Source organism: Parambassis ranga, chromosome 21, assembly GCF_900634625.1.
Source record: "Parambassis ranga chromosome 21, fParRan2.1, whole genome shotgun sequence".
Taxonomy (NCBI): Eukaryota; Metazoa; Chordata; class Actinopteri; family Ambassidae; genus Parambassis; species Parambassis ranga.
Window position 1 is genome coordinate 21,889,083 of NC_041041.1, and position 19,366 is coordinate 21,908,448.

The 19,366-nt window shown below is 41.0% G+C and overlaps 1 protein-coding gene across 6 annotated transcripts in view; it reads right to left on the reverse strand.

Moving 5' to 3' along the window:
* The window catches only part of epha3 (eph receptor A3), an 80,388-nt gene extending 62,398 nt beyond the window's left edge, over positions 1-17,990 (reverse strand). For all 6 annotated transcript variants that reach the window (XR_003672484.1, XR_003672485.1, XM_028433814.1 and 3 more), the window contains exons 1-3: positions 17,808-17,990; positions 11,854-11,918; positions 5,600-6,260 (exon numbers count right to left, since the gene is read on the reverse strand). Coding sequence is in view for 4 of the 6 variants with exons in the window: in XM_028433814.1 (XP_028289615.1) it covers positions 5,600-6,260; positions 11,854-11,918; positions 17,808-17,901 (820 nt within the window). In the remaining 2 variants the exon portion in view is untranslated. The remainder of the gene's footprint in view (positions 1-5,599; positions 6,261-11,853; positions 11,919-17,807) is intronic.
* Positions 17,991-19,366: the final 1,376 nt, after the last annotated feature.

Below are 19,366 nucleotides of genomic sequence, written 5' to 3' on the forward strand. Positions count from 1 at the left end.
GTGAGAGCCAGGATGATTGCTGCAGGATTCTTAGCATCAACTAATAAGCTCTCTCTTTCTTAGCACAGCAAGGTTAGGCGATCATCAAAAGTCAAATTACTGTGAAAATAAATCATAATAATAGAATAATATAGATAAATTACAATGACCCCAAAATTATTTTATATTTTATTCCGGAAACAGTTTGTCATTTTGATTTACACAAGCATTTGTGACTGTGATTTCAGGTGGAGAAAAAGATGGGTGTATTTTAACATTTGGCACTTTTTTTAATAGTGTAGTGTTAACATAATGATTCAAGACCTTTCTCACTGGAGCACTCAATCCAGGCCTTGTCCTTTCTTCCACTCTCTCCTTTCCTTTTCAGCTCCAAAAAGGCTAAATGCCAGGCAGCACACAGCCAAAAGGTTGCAGCAGAAAAAGACTCCACACTAAGCTAAACTGACAAGAGAGGAGAAGACTGATGCAATGGAACACTGTGTTAGAACAGAGCCACGTACAGTATAGTGCCCAGCTCACCCAAACACGCACACATTTACACATAGAACAGATTTGAATGATGTGATTGTGCTATACTTCTGTTGCAGTATAGACTGTCCACTGTGATTGTGTGAAGCTGCAGCATTTGATGTAAAGCAGGATGCTGCTAGAACAGTGTGTCAGAGGACTTGGAGAAGAAGATGGTTTAAACACACATGCACATGTATATGTACACGTTTCCGTGTCTAGCATCAGAAAAGAAAAAAATAGCATGGTGCTACATTAGAAAAATTCATTCCAATTACTACAGCTTTAATGGGGCTGTTTTTTGTGTGTAGAAGTGATATGTCCTTGTAGGAGCTGGGCAGTTATATAAGATAACAGAGTCCGAGGAGGGTCAGAGGAGAGCCAGCAGCTCCATGAATTCACAGCATTCAAACTCTACAGTCTGGCAGAACTATATGCTAAAAAAGAGTACCAGGAGGACCTGTAGAAAAACTGCACTGCTGCTGAAACACTTATCTTGTAAATTGATGGTTTGGTCAATACCCACCCCAAAAAACATTAAATTTTGGACAGCAATACATCCACTAGATACAAAACTGTTATGTTTCTGCTAACAGAACATATGGACGTATATCGTGACATTATGTTAAGTTTGCATTAACTAAAAATATGATCATATTGCCTGATGTCATCTTAACATGGGACCAATAAAGTTGCAAACTGACCACAGAGGTTGGTGGGAGGACAGTGGAAAGGTATCCAAAACAGTGAACTTTCACTCAGGAGCCTACAATTTGAGTCCCCCAACACTGCAAGCTGTTTTGTTTTTGCTTGCTCTTAAGTCTTTTTTCACAAGCTCTTACCTTTTGTTTTAAATCGCAACTGGATGTTGCATTAAAAACCACTGGTTAAGGTTAGATCTTTATGGGTTATGGTAAAGATCGTGATAAAACACACAAGTTCACACACAAACCACTCCCATGCTATCACCATTTTTGACTGCCGTCAGGATGAGTCCCGCAGCTACAGAGATATACACTCACGTTTCATTTTCAAGGACTGAAATGTCGACCTGTTTATGTGTTTGAAAATGTCTTACAATGTTAAAAAATATCTCTCATCTGTAACAAGCTTCTATTCAATTTCTTGATCACTACAAGTTGGCCGATTTTCTATTTAAATGATTTTCCATGCACCTATTCACATTACCACAGGAGGGAGCTACACACATTTATTTTTATTGTTAAATAAACACAATCCTGCTAAAAACACCACTGACAATTTTATTAGTTTTAATTGGATTCAAGCTGTGTATTTTGTGATCAACATTAAGTTGCATTAAAGGATTTCTAATCACTAAGGGACAGAGGGACTGAACACAAACAAACTCACAAACACAGCTTCACCATCAGAGCTATGCTGGCATCCCACTGGAGTATGCAACCACAAAGTCATTTAGAGGAAATCATTGAATCCACTGTGTTTAATATAGTGTTTAAACAATCCTGCATCATTTCAGGCTAAGAGTGTTTCAGTGGTCAAGCTGATGTGGGCTTGCGTGACAATGCAAATGAAAAATGTATAATGTGAGTCCAGAATGTCTGCCTGAAAAAAGCATGCAACACTTTGTATGAGGGCAGCAGCTAAATCACTTAAGCACAAGAGTGGAGAGTGATATAAAACATTCGACATGAGATGGACAAAGGGCTTTGAACCAGAAGCCAAGACCATCAGCGACTGTGGTGAGTGGAGGGGCGAAGACGAAAGAAAGGGAAGAGAGTAGCGCAGTCATCAAATCATTTTAGAATGTGGATCATCAATATATATTGACAAAACCATTTTTTTCTAACACAGCTTTTCTTTCTTCCTTCAAAAAAGAAAAAAGGTAAACAGCAAGCAGATCTCATATTTCAGACTCAGACATGTATGACATTGTTTCTGTGTATACAGATTTACCATAATATATGTGTAATGGTAATAAGCATTCTGTGCTGGCAAGTTTCAGGATTGTGTGTCTTGATAAATCCTGGAAGAATGTAAACCCGCTCTCCTCCATGTACAACAGAACAGCTGCTCGCATTTGCAACACACACACCTCACACACACACATTTAACAAACATGCATCCGTTTGCTGTTATAGGATCAAATTAGGGTTGCAGGAATTTCACACTGATGGTAGATAGGAGTTAGTTCACCTGCTCCAGTCTGTTCTAATGACAGATGAAAGACCGGCTTAAAGTGAGATTAGATCTGGCTTCACATTCTCTGTGGAAAGGCTGAAGGCTGCTCACAAAACATACAGTAATCCAGATGATGACTGACACGTCCACTCACACTTTTAAAAACTTCATGTCCACTCACAGAAATCAGATGACATCTTCTGTTCGGACATGGGTGGATTACAAAAAACAAAACATCGAATCAAAAAAAAGCACGCATGATGCGACAGAATTCATGTGTGTTCAGCCACTATTCAAAAAACATCTTCACTGCCTGTACACACACATGCTGGCACACACACAGAGCCCAGTCTAATACTAGAGTATACTCTATTAAAGCCCTTAAACACACTTTGGAGTCTGTATAAACAAAGGCAACTCTTCTCTCTTCCTGTCTTAGTCATACACACACACTTTTTTACAACACAGAGATGAAAAGGAAAAAGCTGCACCTTGTCAAAGACAACAAAGCAGTTTCCCAAAACTCAGAAAAAAGCAAAAAAAAGCATCTCTACAATGTGCGGATTTCTTGTGGCACTGTAAATATGTTTTCATCTTTTTTTTAACTATCTGTCACTGAAGTGACCTAACCCTATTCAGCCATCTATCTGTTAACACTGAGGGCCTGGAGAGCGAGCTACGCAATGGGGCCCCTGGCGGCGGCACGCGGGGGCTGTGGGGGCCTGTTGGTGCAGCTGTCCCACTCCAGAGTAACATAAGACCTTATTAGAGTCCATTAGACCACTCTGAAACTAATAAGAGATTGTCAAATACATCCAAACATTCACACAATTCACAGGGAGGCAGGAAGTGAAAAGAGGGTGGCAGGAGGGGGACAGTGGGTCTGCCATTTGTCTATTATTATATGTCCCATGGACAAAGATGTGAAATGGAGTTTAGACATATTCAGTATTTGTTGTCAGGGAAGAGGTCCTCGTGACATGAGGCCAAAATGAGCACCATCTCAACTTATTTTGTTTATGTTTGCACTTTTTCACATGACTTTTATGATTGATCAGCTCAGACAAAGTGTCTCTCTGCATTTGTTGAGGAGGCAGACTCATCTGAAGTCCTCTGCCCCCCAAAAAGAGCTTCCCCGGGCCTTGACAGCAGGGGCTTGACCTAGGAGACTGCCTTTGATCTTTAATTAACACTGGGCACAGCTCTGGAGAGGGGAGCGATGATGAACATGAGCATTCGGGACCAGCTACAATAACCGGCAACACAAAAGACTTTAAACTTCCACACTGTTTTAACAGTAAAGTCACTGTGGGACAGCCGCAGTGCAGAGGTAGCTGCTTTCAAACAGAATCTGGCTTCTTAAACAGAGAAAGCTGAGAACAGAGAAACACATATAGAACAGAGTTGACCACATCCACCTCCCACAACAAAGACAACATGAGGTCTTTTGCATGAAAATATACCAAAACAGGGCTAGTAAGCAAATATATACTGCTTCTATTATCAGACCATTTGTGTTGTGGTGTGGTTGAATGTAACACGCAATGGTCACTTTTACACACGCAGTTTTGCGTGTGTAAAATGAGCACATGAGCAGAATGCTGGGCACATGAGCAGAATGCTGAGCACATGAGCAGAATGCTGTATAGACACAAAAATTCCACCGATCTATCCAACTATTTTCTAGGCCCGCTTAATTCTATATGGAGGGGTGGACCTTATCTTGTCAATAGCTGAAAGGTGGGGCACACCATGGACAGGTCACCAATCTAGAACAGGGCTAACTCAAAGAAACAGACAACCCCTCATGCTCATACTTATGCTTATGGCCAGTTACCATGCACGTCTTTGGCGTGTGGGAGGAAGCTGGAGCACCCGGAGGAAACCCACACAAGCATGTAAACTCTGCACAGACAGGCCTAGCCAAATTCAAGCCAGGACCCAAGCGAAGGGAAATTGGTGCAATTAGGACATTTTGAACATAGTTAAATGGGTACCCTAATGGATAAACACCGTTTTTTCCAATGTGTTGGAGAGTACAGTATTATACTGTGAGCAGATTTAGCTGTGTCAGATGAAACACGCAATTTCACAGTTGAACCTATTTCCTTACTATTAAAGGGGATACAGATTCATCCAACACAAACAGCACAACAAGCTGGACTCAAAGTCCACAAATGGAGGCAGAGGGAAAGGTGGTGGTAATAAGGTTCATGTCACACAATTCCTTTTTGTTTTGCTTCTGTTTTCAGTCACTGTTTACTTAGATTTAGGCATTAAAACTACTGGGTTAGGATTGGTAAAAGATCACGGTTGTAGTAAAAACAGATACTAACTTACACATCATAATCAACAAATCACAGAGTGACTGCCCTTCATTTTCACAAAACAACAACAAAAGTCCTATGTACCAGACAGTGCAGTGATGATGGTCAGTAAATAAATGACAAACTCAGGCTTTTCATGTCAAATTCTTTCCCACTCACCAGCACCCACAACCATCACTGCAACTATTCCATTATTCACCATCCACTCCAGCCCACTCCTTTCTTCTGCATTATCAGCCCCCATCCTTGCTACTCTGGTTAAGATCTTCCATAGCTAATGATGTGTCACAGAGCAGATTGCTATTGAAAAACAATATGCTGCACCCTTTAAACTCAAGGACCTGGATAACGCATCACACACACCGACCCATCCAAAAACACTCTGGAACTCGTATTGCTGGCTCTATAAAATGCACATGCACACAAACATTCACATGCACACAATGATAGTGTTTGATATTAAGGCTTCACAGCTGACAGATATGAAGTGTGAATATCTTTAAATCAGACGGAAACATGAAACATACAGTAAAGTAGAAAACATGCACAATCTGGGATGTGACTGTAGTGTTGGGATACAAAAAGTTAAAACTGTTTTGTCTTACTTTGGCAGGTGTTGCTTCTCTCCTCGTGTCCTGGGTTACATAGACACTTCCCAATAGGCACGAGCCACTCCCCCTCTGTGCTACAGTACATTCGAGGAGGTTCCTCCTCTTTGGAGTGATTGACGCAAGAGCCTTTGACCTCCACCAGTGACTGGGAGTCCATGGGCACTGTATCAGGGAAGGATGCCAGATTCCTCACAGTGTACGGGCACTTTTTAAAGTAAACCCTTACTGAAACTAAAGCTACGCAGGCACCAACATCCTGGAACGCCAGGTAGAAGCCCTTCTTGCTCACTGGACCCACCTCACGCACCTCAGTATTGAGCTTGAGGATGCGATCTCCAAGGTCAGTTTGGGTAAAACTCTCATCTGCAGCAATGGTGTCGATCTTGGAGAACTGATGCTCTCTGAAGTGGCTGCCCTGGTCGTCGTCAGTCTCCAGGTAGAGGAGGTTGAAGGTCTCCTTGCAGGTCCCCAAGACTAATGGGATTGAGTTGCAGTCCCTCAGGGTGAACTTCAGCTCCACATAGACCTTCTGGGCAGACTGGCGAGGGATCCAGTTGGTGCGAAGCCAGTTGTTCTGGCTGTACTCCATCACATTGCAGACCTGGAAGGTCCTGATGGGTGTGTAGTGCTCATCCACCCCACTGATCTCCTCCCACTGGAAAAGATGGAGAGAGGAGAGGTCGAAAGGAGAAACAGATGGAGAAAACAGACCAGAGAGACATGGAAAAAACACAGGGAAAAAAGGGAAGAGGGAGGGAAAGGATGCAAAGGAAAAGTTGTGGAAGAAGCACAGTTATACAGGAAGAGAAATTAAAAGGAAAAGAAAAGGTTTAATAGTAGAGGAAGATTTGAGGTCAAGAGACAGATTGGAGGGAAGTTGAAGAGCAGAAACAGGAAAGCGGGAATTTAAAGTCAGAGAAGGAGGGAAGGAGAGAAAGATAGCAGAGAAAAAATAAAGTTATCTCCACCCTGTCAGCATTTAGACATGAATTATTTAGATCCAGATTCACTCCTCTGAATACTAAGCATCTAATAAACACTTAAGGGTGAAAAATCACACTCAGATCTCGTGTAAATTAAATGAATTAAAAACAAACTTTCTGCCTTAGCAAAATTTTTCCAGCTTACAACGCTTAGAAAATATCTCAGAGAAAAACATAACGTACGGTTTCCTAATCTTTCTAAATTTGTGTGAAACTGCTTAATTAATGTTAAATATTAACAAAATCTCATAGTGTATTTTTCCACCCTTGTACATGTTGTTTCTCTAAAAGTGAGGACTTTCAAGCTGCAGTCTTGGTTATTTGCATCACAGTACTACTGCTACTAAAAGGAAACGTGCTGAATCCACTATGACACGAAAGAAGCTACGACGTATAGACAGATGTGAGTGTATACCAGGAACGTTCGTGTCTATCTTACATTTTCCCTCCACTGGGAGAAAGCAAAGAGAGGGGGAGAGGAGAAAAAAGAGAGCGGGGTCATTCCTTTTGAATTCACACACAGTGGGAAAACTCATTGATCATGCGCTTCTGGCGTTGCTGTCCTGGCAAATCAACACTGAATCGGAGCGATGATGAATGGACAAAAAACACCTGAAAAGAGTGGGCTCATAGTGGTTAAAATGACAGTCATTAGAACAAATGGGCGTAAATGTGTAAATGGATGTTTTGTTCTGTAAATGGATGTGTGCCTCAATGAGTCGTGCCTCCTTCAGAGACAGATATACACAAAAAGACTTTCTTTGCAACTAGAAACTAAATTATTGGTCCTTTCGCACAAGCATTAACAGAAACAAATACACACACACACAGGCTGATGAAGTGTTTAAAGTCTAGCACAGCAGGTGCCTTCAGCCAACAAATTAATGAAGAGCTAAGAAAGCTCTATTACACGGTTGTGTGTGTCTGTGTGGGTGCCTGAGTGTGTGGATGTAAAGTATATCTTTGAGTGTCTGGTGTTCAAGGAGCTCTCAGGCTGAAGAATGGCCACTTGCTTTTTGTCTCACTGTAAAGGTAATGAAACAGTACTGAAAGAGGTGGAGGAGGAAATAAAGAAAAAGAAAAAGCTAAGGGGGGAGATTGCATTGGTGTTTAGTCTCCCTGTCATGCTTTTTTGGCATCGCCTCTGAGTGTAGATCGAAGTTCTATATTGGTTCTTACAATAACAGGAACATGTCTGCAGAACTGAGTGGGGCTTAATATAGAGAAGCTTAAAAGTAAATCTGTAAGTTTTTTTTATTCTCAAAATATCTCCCTCCCTCAGCTATATAATAAATTGAATTCACTATGGTGGTTCTAATGCTGTCATAGCTTTTGCTGCAAATTTGCCAAACACTCACGGGGTTTAAAATCATCTAGCTGTATGTATATACATCTCTCTGTGTGTGCCTGTGTGTATATTAAGTATGCTATATCCTATTCTATTCTATTATCCTATTATTATTCCAAGAATGATGACTCAACTTGAGGGAGTTTCTGCTCTAAGTAAATGAGAGATAACCCCCCCCCCCCCCCCCCCCATAGCTCCATCCCCAAAACGTTACATCATAAGAATTAAATCCTCCAACCTTGAATCAATTCCCTTATTAGTCACCTCGTTTTCTCTGTCAGTGAGACAGGAAAGAAGGAAGAGAGGAGTGAGGAAATACATACAGAATAGAATGTGTTAACATCACTAACATCCATTTCCACACTTTGCTAAAAATCTCGTGCTGGCTTATCAAGCAGCTCTGTCACCAGCAGGAGTAAGTCCCACTGTGACTGTGTGGAACTGTGTGTTAACCGGGATAAATAAAGGTCTGAAGTGAGCAGCCACACACTTGTTTCTCTCCGGGAGGGTGGGGGGCAAGGGGGGGTGTACTTCCCCTCCCCTCTCCCTCTAATTGATATATAACAACACCAGAAGCCTATAGCAGTCCTTGTGACCTTTGACCCCTAACTCCGGATGGTCACAGCTGGGACACAGTTTGGTGTGATCTTGCCCCTGGTTCCTCTGATCTGTGCTGTAGGTGAAGCAGCTAAAGGGACAGTAAAACTGAAGTGTGGTAACTTGATCTGCTCAAGAACATAACTATGGCAACAGGCACGTTTCAGAGTCACCAAGTCAGCACACCAGTTTGACCACTTCAAAGACATTCAGGTCAATGGCAGTTAATGGACCAGTATAAGGACCAGTGTAGGGTAACAATGCATTTTAGGCATTTTAGACTCCTCTATTTCAGAGTTTAACAGTAACTGTATTATTTTATGTCTTGACTAAATTTAATAAAGCAGAGTTGTGTAAGAAGTTGTGTAAAAAAAAAACAAAAAAAAAACAATTACAACAAAAACATTAATTAATGTTTTTAAAATATAGTACCAAAATGACCCATTTGTGATCTGACCTTTAGAAAAAAGAAAAACAAAGTTGACATATTGTGTATCTACAGATATAAAAGCTGTAGTGGCTGCAACAAATGCAGAGCCAGCTTCTGGGATCCAAAGAGGTCAGTGTGGGTCATGGGCACGGCAACTGCAGCGTATCAGTTAGAGGACATTTCATCAGCCCGACGCACCAAAGGAAAACCAGAATGCACACAGCCCTCTTCTTCCTCCTTCCGTCTGTTTGTGAATAGCTCTGAGCTTTACCATACAAATCCTTGTTTATGTTTTGTTCAAGGACACACCAATGGCTGAAGGATGCTGGAAATAGGAGCCTGCTTATTGTTTGCATATATGTATAAACATCTTGGAGAAGAAGTTTTTTTTTTCTTAATGGTCTATTTGTAATAATGTTTTTGCATTTATTCGGCTGCTAAAACATGTATTCATTTGTTATTTGTTTTATTAAGATTGAAGAATGAAGTCTTAAATACAATAGATATTTTTATAGTCTGAATGAGGTGTATTTCTGCAGGTGTTTTGTACTTGCTGACAGTCATGAGTGTTTGTATCAGCTGGTCTTACAAGAAGAAAGTAACTATAATAGATTTTATACCTCCCCCACTTTCTCCTCATCTTATTTTACCCTGCTAATCCTTGTTTATAGATGGGCCTTTCCCTGCACTCTCCCTCGCTGGTCAGGCTGATGGGGTGGACGTGGTGTGCTGGAGGAGGCCTTTAAAAGCCCTTGGGAGAAGTTTAAACACTCTGAGGGTTAAAAAAAAAAAAGTCTGGAAAGAAAGTAAGAAAGCCGGCTGACTCAAGTGGTGAATATAAAGTCAAACCTGACTTGTATTATTACTATGTATGTAGTATTGTATTAATTTAAGCATTAAAATTAAAACCATTGTCCAAAGTTTTGTTCCCTTTTTAAGTAAGTCTGAGTTTAAAATGTGAAACAATCCATGCAGAGTTCTCACAATAGCTGCACTGTCACTGTTTTCCCTACTTATAAAGGACGAGCTTCACTTTGTATGTGCCCATTAATTCTATTTTGTATGCACAGCCAGTGTCTGGGGTGTCAGTTTGTTGCTGAAAAATGCTTTCAAAGCATGCAAGAATGTAATCTTTAACACTCTTTAGTGATGGGCTAAGCCCCCTGGACACTGCTAAGCAATCAGCCTGCCTCCCAGACAGATAACAGTGTATGTGGATCACAGACACTCAAACACGCAGACACACACACTCTTCGGTCCAGTCGGTGGCTCCGGAGTGAACTTCCTGGGGAGGCTAAGCTCTTAATTTGTTCTGACCGGAGCACGTTGTGTCTCGGTGGGCCAATAGCCACGGCCTCTCCATCAATGTGAATGAGTGTTTGCCTGTGTATGTGTGTTGTGTATGTGTGTGTGTGTGTGAGTGAGAGAGGGAGGGAGGGCTCTGTGCTACTGCCACATTATGAGAAATCATTTGTGAGCAGCAGTCTCTCAGGGCACGCTGCTTATCGGAGCGCAGTCAGTGGATGACGTGAGTAATTACAGATGATTCACCTTGAGGACTTGATCATCAGCAATATCTCTCTCTCTCCTTCTCTCCTGCCCTTCCCTCTCTCCTCTTTCTTCTTCTCTTTCGTGTCAATGTCTTTCTCCTTCCTTTTGATCCTTTCTCATTCTCCTTTAGGAACAGCATTGGTTCCCATTCCTGCAGCAGCTTCCTAACTTTATAAGTACACACTTTTACACGTGTTCAAATCAAATAATTTAGCAGGCATTGCTACACAAATTGCGTAACCTCTGTTACACATTCAAGTGTCCAGATCAGGATCAAACTTTGCGCGCATTGTTCTGGCTGCTAACACATTCTATCAGCACAACATCACGTCTTAACCTTCAGTACATTTATTTTTTTGTGGTTCGACCTCACGAACTGGGGGAGTGTTCTGACTGTGCTAAAGCTGTGTGTGGCTGAGGGAAACAAGGTCTGGCAGTTTTACGGAACAAGTGACTGGATTACCTTAAGCCACTGCCAAAGAGTAATTCTAACACTTAATAAAGAAAAAACGAGGAAGTGTGTGTGTGTGGGTGACAGTGAGCCAACCCCCGAGGCACAGTAGTCTTACTAGTTAGACAAATAAACACTGAGCTAGAGCCCACTAGATGTTTTTTTATAGCAGAGACACTGCAGACAATTTCTTTTCTTTTAGTTGTTGAATCATTGTATGTTTACATAATTTTCACATTTGAGGTTGAAAAAATACACAGAATTTAAGCAAAATTAAAAAAAAATAAATGTTTGCTATGGTTGTTTTCATAAGTTTCTATTGAATTAAATACACAAACTTGAAAAGTGTGTGTTGACTGTATGATGGACAGAATGAAGTGGTGCATATATAACAAATGGATTAACAAGTGAAATGTCAACACTGGCATTCTGAAGTTTGCGTGCGTCAAAATGAGATCTGTGTTGCTGATGTGATATTTACTAAAAACACCATAAGCTTATCGACATACATACATGGATGCTTTTGTGCCTACAACCCTAAAATCCTTTAATGCCTTAATCTTTCTTTAAACACACACACAGACTCAAATACACAAACACCCACAGACATACAAGCAGTGAGTACATTTTCCCTTAAGCATCTTGGCCATATGGCAAGCTCTGAATGCTTAACCTTTAACCTACGAGACGAAGAATGGACAAAAACGACTAAAAAAAGTGGGTTAATCTGCACTCGGGCTCATTGGTTTGACGACATGGTGAGAACCACAGGAGTCTGAAAATCCTAATGGCTGTAGCCTACAACCAGTTCACATAAGTGGATCTGTGCCCTAAATGTAAGCATATTCAGACATGATTGGGTAAAATGCAGAGAAAGAAGATACTCACCCCATGCGATGGGTAGGAAATCCATCCTAACTCCCCTTGGCTTGCTTTGGAGTCTAACAGGTTGACTGTAGTGAGGGAGAGAAAGATAGAAAAAAAAGACAACAAATGAGTGTCTAGTCCTTGTTAGCCCCAATTAGCCTTTATCTAATCCCACAGGAGGGATCACCAACCTCAAACACTGAGGTTGATCATGACTCTATTTACTCAGCTGCAACACACACACACACACACATGCGTGCACATACACACATTTTCTAAAGAAGTTCAGCCCACATTTAAACACCACAACAAGGCATATTTATTTTCAAAGGCTCACACTTTTGACCCAGTAAGCCTTGTTCTACACATCTCCACACACTCGTCCATGGTGATTGGACTGTGACCAGGTAATGCAAAACTGCATCAAATCTGAATTCAAATGCAATCACTGGTTTCAGAGGTGGTCAAAGATTCAATTGGCCACACGGAAACCAATATGCGAATCCATTTCTAATGAATGGAAATACAATTTTATGTGTTTCACTTTTTTATTATTATTTTATTTTCAAGCAGACATCAAGCAGCACTGAGGAGAAATCCATGTCTAATAGAGGGAATATGACAGACGACAAATAAGAGCTGAGTTTTTTGAAAAATGGGTTTCATATAGTGAACTTGGCAGACAGATTTGTGCACACATGGATATGTTGGCCAAATTGACTGATAAGTATCTTTCTTAAGAACAGAATATGATGTGCAAACTCTTTACACACACAGCTGCAGAGAGACGGATCGTCCTTAAACACAGCATGGTTCATAACATATGGAGTGAGGAATGTGGGTGGCCCACTTCTGAAGCCAACATGTCATATGGAGTTTGGCAACAGAGTCTTGTAATTCAACCAAAGAGGTGTAGCTACTATTTACTTTTGGGTGTTACCCAAAAGTGCTGATTTGAAGCTCAGTCCGGCAGTACCGCTATAGCAGATATGCTTTTATTGCAGGCAGTATATCTATCTATATATATTAACAGAGGTCTATGGAGATCAATTCACGTTGAGATTAAGCCCCAAGTGGCCATTCAAGGAACTGCAGTTCCTTGGGATTTTGGTGTATTTTTTAATCTACTTGTATTGACCGTATAGTACAAGGAAATAAGTTTTTTTTTATTGTACATTTTTATTATAATTAATTGTCATGCATTATTATTAGTATAGTGGTAGTAGTAGTAAAAGTAGGAGTAGCAGCAATGTTTTAGAAAAAGAAAAAAGAAACACCAGAGACCCTCACTTGCTCACTTTTAAAGCCTCAAAGTAAAAACACTATGAAAGTTGCTGTGCTACAAACAAGCATGCTACAGTGTGACCTGCATGAAAAGGAAAGGACAAATAATCAGTTCAGAAAGTCCCACTGTTCCACCCTCTTTGTCCTCATCCTGCTGGGAGCAAAACAGTCCACCGCTATACGCTCACACAATTGAGTGTACACTTACACAGACATTTGGCCAAGCAAGCGCACACATACTCAAGCAAAGTGAGGCAGCAGTGCAGTTAGGCCCTGCAGCTGTAACTCTATTCACTCTGAAAATATGAGGAATACATTTGCCCTGCATTCTCTTGTTCAAAACCTCTGTAAGCAACACATCTCAAAGAAAATATCTGTGGGTCACAAAGGCACATTTAAGTCAACTAAAATGTGCCCTTCCCTGGAAGCAAGGATTAAGTTTGATGTTGCAGCTCTGTGAGTTAATTGTTGTTTGCTGAGATGGGAAGCCTGATAAATATCAGCCAAAGTGGCAAAAACAGAGAAAGGAAGGCACGTGCACAGACACTGGAGTCCAGGGCTCAACAAAACTACTACATTGAAACTCACCTTAGCTAAAGCACTCAGCCAGAGCAGTGGCAGTAGACACATTCCTATTAGAGTCTAATGAAGCTATCTGTTCATGTCAGATAATAGCATCTCAGCATCCAGGGCCATTGCTTCCAATTTACATTTCTCAACGAGCCGAGCCCACCACTCAAATTAAGCCAAGCGACGGAATTTGAGAGCAGAAAATTAGACAGCTCTCATATCGCAGGAGGAAAAAGACCCCTCCAGCTGCACTTGGCTGGAGAAATAAGCGCTCACGCAAACACATACAAAGACATGCACAAACACTTAGCATGCACAGTCGCAACTCACACCCATGCTCATCCAAGAAACAAGAGGAAGGAAGATGAATGCACATGTTCAAAATAAATAAAAAATACACACACTGTATGCACCCACTGATTCAGGTGCTCAAAATATGCACCCATTTCTGCGCATGTGCATTCAAGTAGACTCAGTATAAGACCATACACAAACATTCGCTGACAGTCTTTCTTACTCTCTCTCTCTCTTTCTATTTTACACACACACAGACACACACAGAGTTGGCAAGCTAGCGTCAGCCAAGCATGTAGCCCCTGCCCCATCAGGGAGTGCCTCTGAACAGGAACTACAAGTATTAATAGAAAACTCAGCCAGGCTGTCTGGGAGGGAGCAAAACATCACAGAGGTAGAAACAGGTGAATCATTAGGACACACACACACACACACAATAACTGATCGAATAGAGTAGAATGGAGACTTGTCATTGTAATGTGAGCGGATGGAGCTTTATGAAGGCTGGCAGGCCGCAGTGCAGGCAAAGCATGGCGACTTGTGTCTCTGTTAAAGGGTGAAGTGTTCACCTCCCATTATGAATTATTCAGCAACAAAGTCGCTCTGTCTGATGTTGCTGCTGCTGTTTGCCCAGCCCCTCTGTCCCCATTCTCTTCTTTCTTTCTTTCTTTCTTTCTTTCTTTCTTTCTCCTGCATATTCCACATACAGTATAATCATACACAAATACAAAACCTTTCATCTATCTGTGCAGCCTTGGACACATGCTGCGAGGATGCCCTCTCTTCATCTTTAGCTCACTGTTTTCTCAGGACACACACATGTAAATAAAGGCCGTCATTAAGTCTATTTGAAGGAATATGAGGTTTAAGCGCCGTGTGCGCGCAGTTTCATCACCTCGCTCACAGTAACGCTCTTCATTCTCAGCGGGGCTGCTGCGTCGGGCTGTCCGGGGCAAGCCTCCCTACCGCCAGCTAAAAATACCCGAGGCCTCCTGACGTCCGCAGCGGGCCAACGTTACAGCACCAAAAAGGACACGCTGCACCACGGCAAAGAACTAACGACTTCAGTGTTTTTTCTAGGTTATTACATTTAGGCTACATTACATTTATAAAAAGTAAAAAGGACGCGCGCAACTAAATGATCTTCTTATCTTAGTGTTACTGTGAACTTTCCCCAACATGTTTAACAGAAGATCATTAAGATAAATGAAACGCACACAGTAAATGGATATAAATACTGGTTAGGGCTTGGTGCCGAGCTGCAAAATGAAACGAAACATAAGTCCTGATTACTTTATTAATGGGCAGGGAAACCGTGTTTTACGATCAGGTTAAAGTTAAAGCCCGTTTTCCATGAAAAACATGTTTTCCATTGTGTTAAGTAATGAATGCGTTTATTTAAGTAGTTATAAAGCTTTATAGATTTGACAAAATAAGGTGCTTGTCTGATTCACTGTCAGCTTCCCAATAAGCTTCAGTCAAATTATAAGACATATCCTTGTCCTGGTGCAGCAGCTTGTTGAAAGTCACTTTAACTGTTCCCATGTCTTCGCTCATAGGACAGTAGCCTGTACGAGTAGAAATTAAAGCAAGAAGAGAAAAAAGTTAGGGTGTAGTTTATTAGATTTTTTCACTGTGTAGTAATAATGTAATTGTTATTTGTAAGCGGCTTTCAAAACACGTTTAGTCTGTTGTATGTACTTTCCTTACGGAGTAGGCTAATGCGCGCTGCTCACTGCTCATGTATGTAAGATATATTGGCTTCCAAGTAAACAACAATACATAAACTATTCCGTGCCTTCATTCTGACTGCATGATTTCAGTCTAATGACACAATAGAGATGAATGACGCATTTGCATGCGTTCAAACCAGAGCAGACTGATCCACACTGTGCTGTGTCCTGCTGTGGATGCACATTTCTGGTATATGAGTTTGTGTTAGAAAATAGACTTTGCTGCTCTATACTGACACTCTCTGGCAGATTTACGACTTGGAAAGGTGAATCAAACTGCCTGATTTGTTCTTTTAACTGACACTTTCTGTCCCTGCTAGTAAAAGTGTGTGTGTGTGTCTCTCTCTCTCTCTCTCTCTCTCTCTCTCTCTCTCTCCTCAAACACACACCCTAACATCAGCACACTCTTACCGGTAGACTTGTGTATTTTTTTTGTTAGGTTGGTGTATATTTTGTGTGGACTGTTTTTTTATTATTATTATTATTATTATTTCAGTGTGGATTCAGCTCTGTCAGACCTTTATTTCAATGATATATTTAGATATATGATGACTTTTTAACTGTATTTTGTCACAGATTTTGAATAACAAAAAGTAACAGACACATGCACTACACATTGAGAGACTGTTTTCTAACTAAAGCAGAGCGCAAAAATACAGAATCACATTATATTAATAACTTTTTTTCCCATTAACATTTTTGTTTATTTAAAGTAATGTTGTTCCACGTGCAAACTTGACAAGTTAAGAAGGAAATCGTGTGTTATCTTCAAATTAAAAAACAACAGTTCAGGCTCCAACGGTCCGGTTATTCATCATCACAGTCATTGCGCGTGTGTTCCGCACAAAGTTGTGTGTTTGGAAATTCTGTAAACTAACTGTCCAAATCCCCCCAAACTCGTCCCACAACACACTTTCTCTCTCTCATTGTCTTTAGGGGCGACAGAGATGTACATTTATTGTGGAGCAGATCACGACAGCTAAAGGCTCGTTCACAATTATTTTACTGGAATTAGGGTGCCACTCGTGCTCTATAGGCTGCCTGAAAGTGGCACATTTGCGCTAGTTTGTGTTTCTGTTAAACTTAAAATCTTCTATATTTTGTTTTACAAGGTTTAATTGTGGCCTTTATGGTGTGTTTTATTGAACATGCTCCACTCTGATCTATGTCTCTCCTTTGTGGAGGTTTACAGGACTTTATGTGCCTGTTCTCTGCTGTGTTCTCACGTCTGTTTTCAACACAAAGATAAACACTGTTTCCCATCATTTTATAAGGTTACTTAGACTTTAATATAATGACTCTCTATCTGTTATTTGCAGCTCGGTTTGAGTTGTTTTAGCAAGTGCTGAGAGTGGACCCGTCCTGGATTACAAGCTACTGAAATCTGCACAGGAAACGTGGTTTTGCGACTCATTTAATTTGCTACTTGTATTTAAATACAGTTATTGTTGTTTTTTTTAACGGGGATATTTTGCAGGATAGCCTCAGTAGCTTACAAGTCTCTATCCAGGTCAGAACCATGAAAACAGTCCTACGCGTTTTTACGCACTATGCAACGGGCTCATCTTCTATTTATTGCCTTTAAATCGAGTTCGGCATACAGTCACACAGTAACTGGGGCGTCTACCCTAAATGGATTCTTTATAAAACAAACAGACATGAACCTCTCATACAGAACACAGACAGCGGAGTTTCTGAACACCTCTCCCCCCGCTGTAACTCTCCACGGGCTCTTTGTGTCATGTCTCCGTCCTCTTATCCCAATTTTAACAACTATCAATCCCCATTAGCGAAAGTGTCTGAAATTTGTCTAATCTGTCTGCCTCGTTTAGATGAATCTATAAGTTTAGATTGCAATCATTGTCTCCTGGTGATCTGACCCGGTCCTCGTTGATACTCAGTGTCACCTTCATGTCTTGTAGATCATCTTATTGTTATTGTTGTTATTATACAATAATTTAGACTGTAAGTCCGGAGCGAGCGCACGGCACTCCGCGATGTGTGCCGTAGCGCACCAGTCACACATAGTCTACACACAAGGACGCGCGCGGGCACACACTCACACACACGTCCGCAGGTTGAGAGTTCTCTTACCTTCATTAGGAGGGTAGATGATGGGGAACGCAGATGTAACGCAGGACGATAAAAGAAGTAAAATGTAAAGGAGTGATCGCGGATTGCAATCCATGGCGGCGGATCAGAGGTACATAACTCCATGAAGCCACTGACTGATCTGGGAACGTCTTCTCTCCGCTCAGCTTCTCCCTCTCTCTTGCTCCGTCTCCCTCGGTTGAGGCAGTTTTCCGCTGGGTCCTACAGAGTCTGACAGACTGCAAAAAACACAGCGCTCAAGTTCATCACAGGTCAGTTTGGAAGCCGGGCTGCTGCGCGGACGTCTTTTTGACGTGAGGGATCATATATTGAGCATATTTTACAGCCTCAGTCAAGCCAATGTGAAAAGGAGAGCACGGACTACATAAATACTAGAAATGTTTCAGACAACAACGTTGCAACGTATATTCTTATGACCCGCAGCAATCATTCACACGCATTTCGACAAAACTATCTCATCTCCTTACATAAATAAAATAGTCTATCCTCTTATCAGAATGTCATCACAGACCCACTTACAGTTCTAATGGTTTTAGTGGAAATCAGACTGGGACATTATAAATCTCTTTTTGAGCTGACCGTAGCTTTACGTTTTACATAACACAGAATCTGAACCAATATTTTGTTATAAATTTTGGCTGGATGAACCACAGCGTCCTCTTGCTTAAAATTATGAAACAGCATTTTTTTTTTAAATTTGGGAATATATGTTTAAAGCAAGGAAAATAAAGACTGTAAGAACAATGATTTATTTATTTATATATAAGACAAAAATGGAAATAATTGTGTAAACACTGTTTTTCCTTCTGCCCATAATTGCTTAGGCTCACCTTATAGCCTATATAATAAGTCTATTGTAACAATATATATATGTACACACTCACACTGTGTTTTCTGTATTTTCATGTAACCACCCATTACAGTTTTTCCATCATTGTGTTGATTGACATGTATTGTGCTTCCACTGTGTGCATTTTTGTTTTCTGAGGAGGCCATTAGGGGCCCCTGACACCACAATACTTGGGCTAGGGCGGCGGTGAAACACCGGGGCCTTCTGCTGAGACGCCAGCTGTTGTAGTGGGGGGTTGAATGGTGGAGGTTCGAGAGGCATGTGATGCATGGGAAAAGTTAAAGGACACAGGACACAGCTCACAGCGCAAGGCCAACACAAAGCTCCACTTTGGCTTTTTGGTGGTCCTGAGCTGAACTGAAACTGTGGATGTAATCTAGAAGGAGCACATATGTTAAATCAGTTTAAATAATAATAAATAAATAAATAAAGCACAACTCTAATGTACTTAGAATATTTCAGTGGCTTGGAGGCTGCTGAATAGCTCAGATGACTGGTTTAGCTAATGCTAATCCCATATTGCCACTGAATAAAATTTGGTCATCCACTGTATTATACTATAATAGATATGTAAGCTTTATTATTGTATTCTAAAGCATTTTGTATGCTATATGCAAATGTAACATACAACTAAAATTCATCTCAAGAGGTTAATGTACTAGAGATTATGAGTTTCAGGTTGTCAATGGAT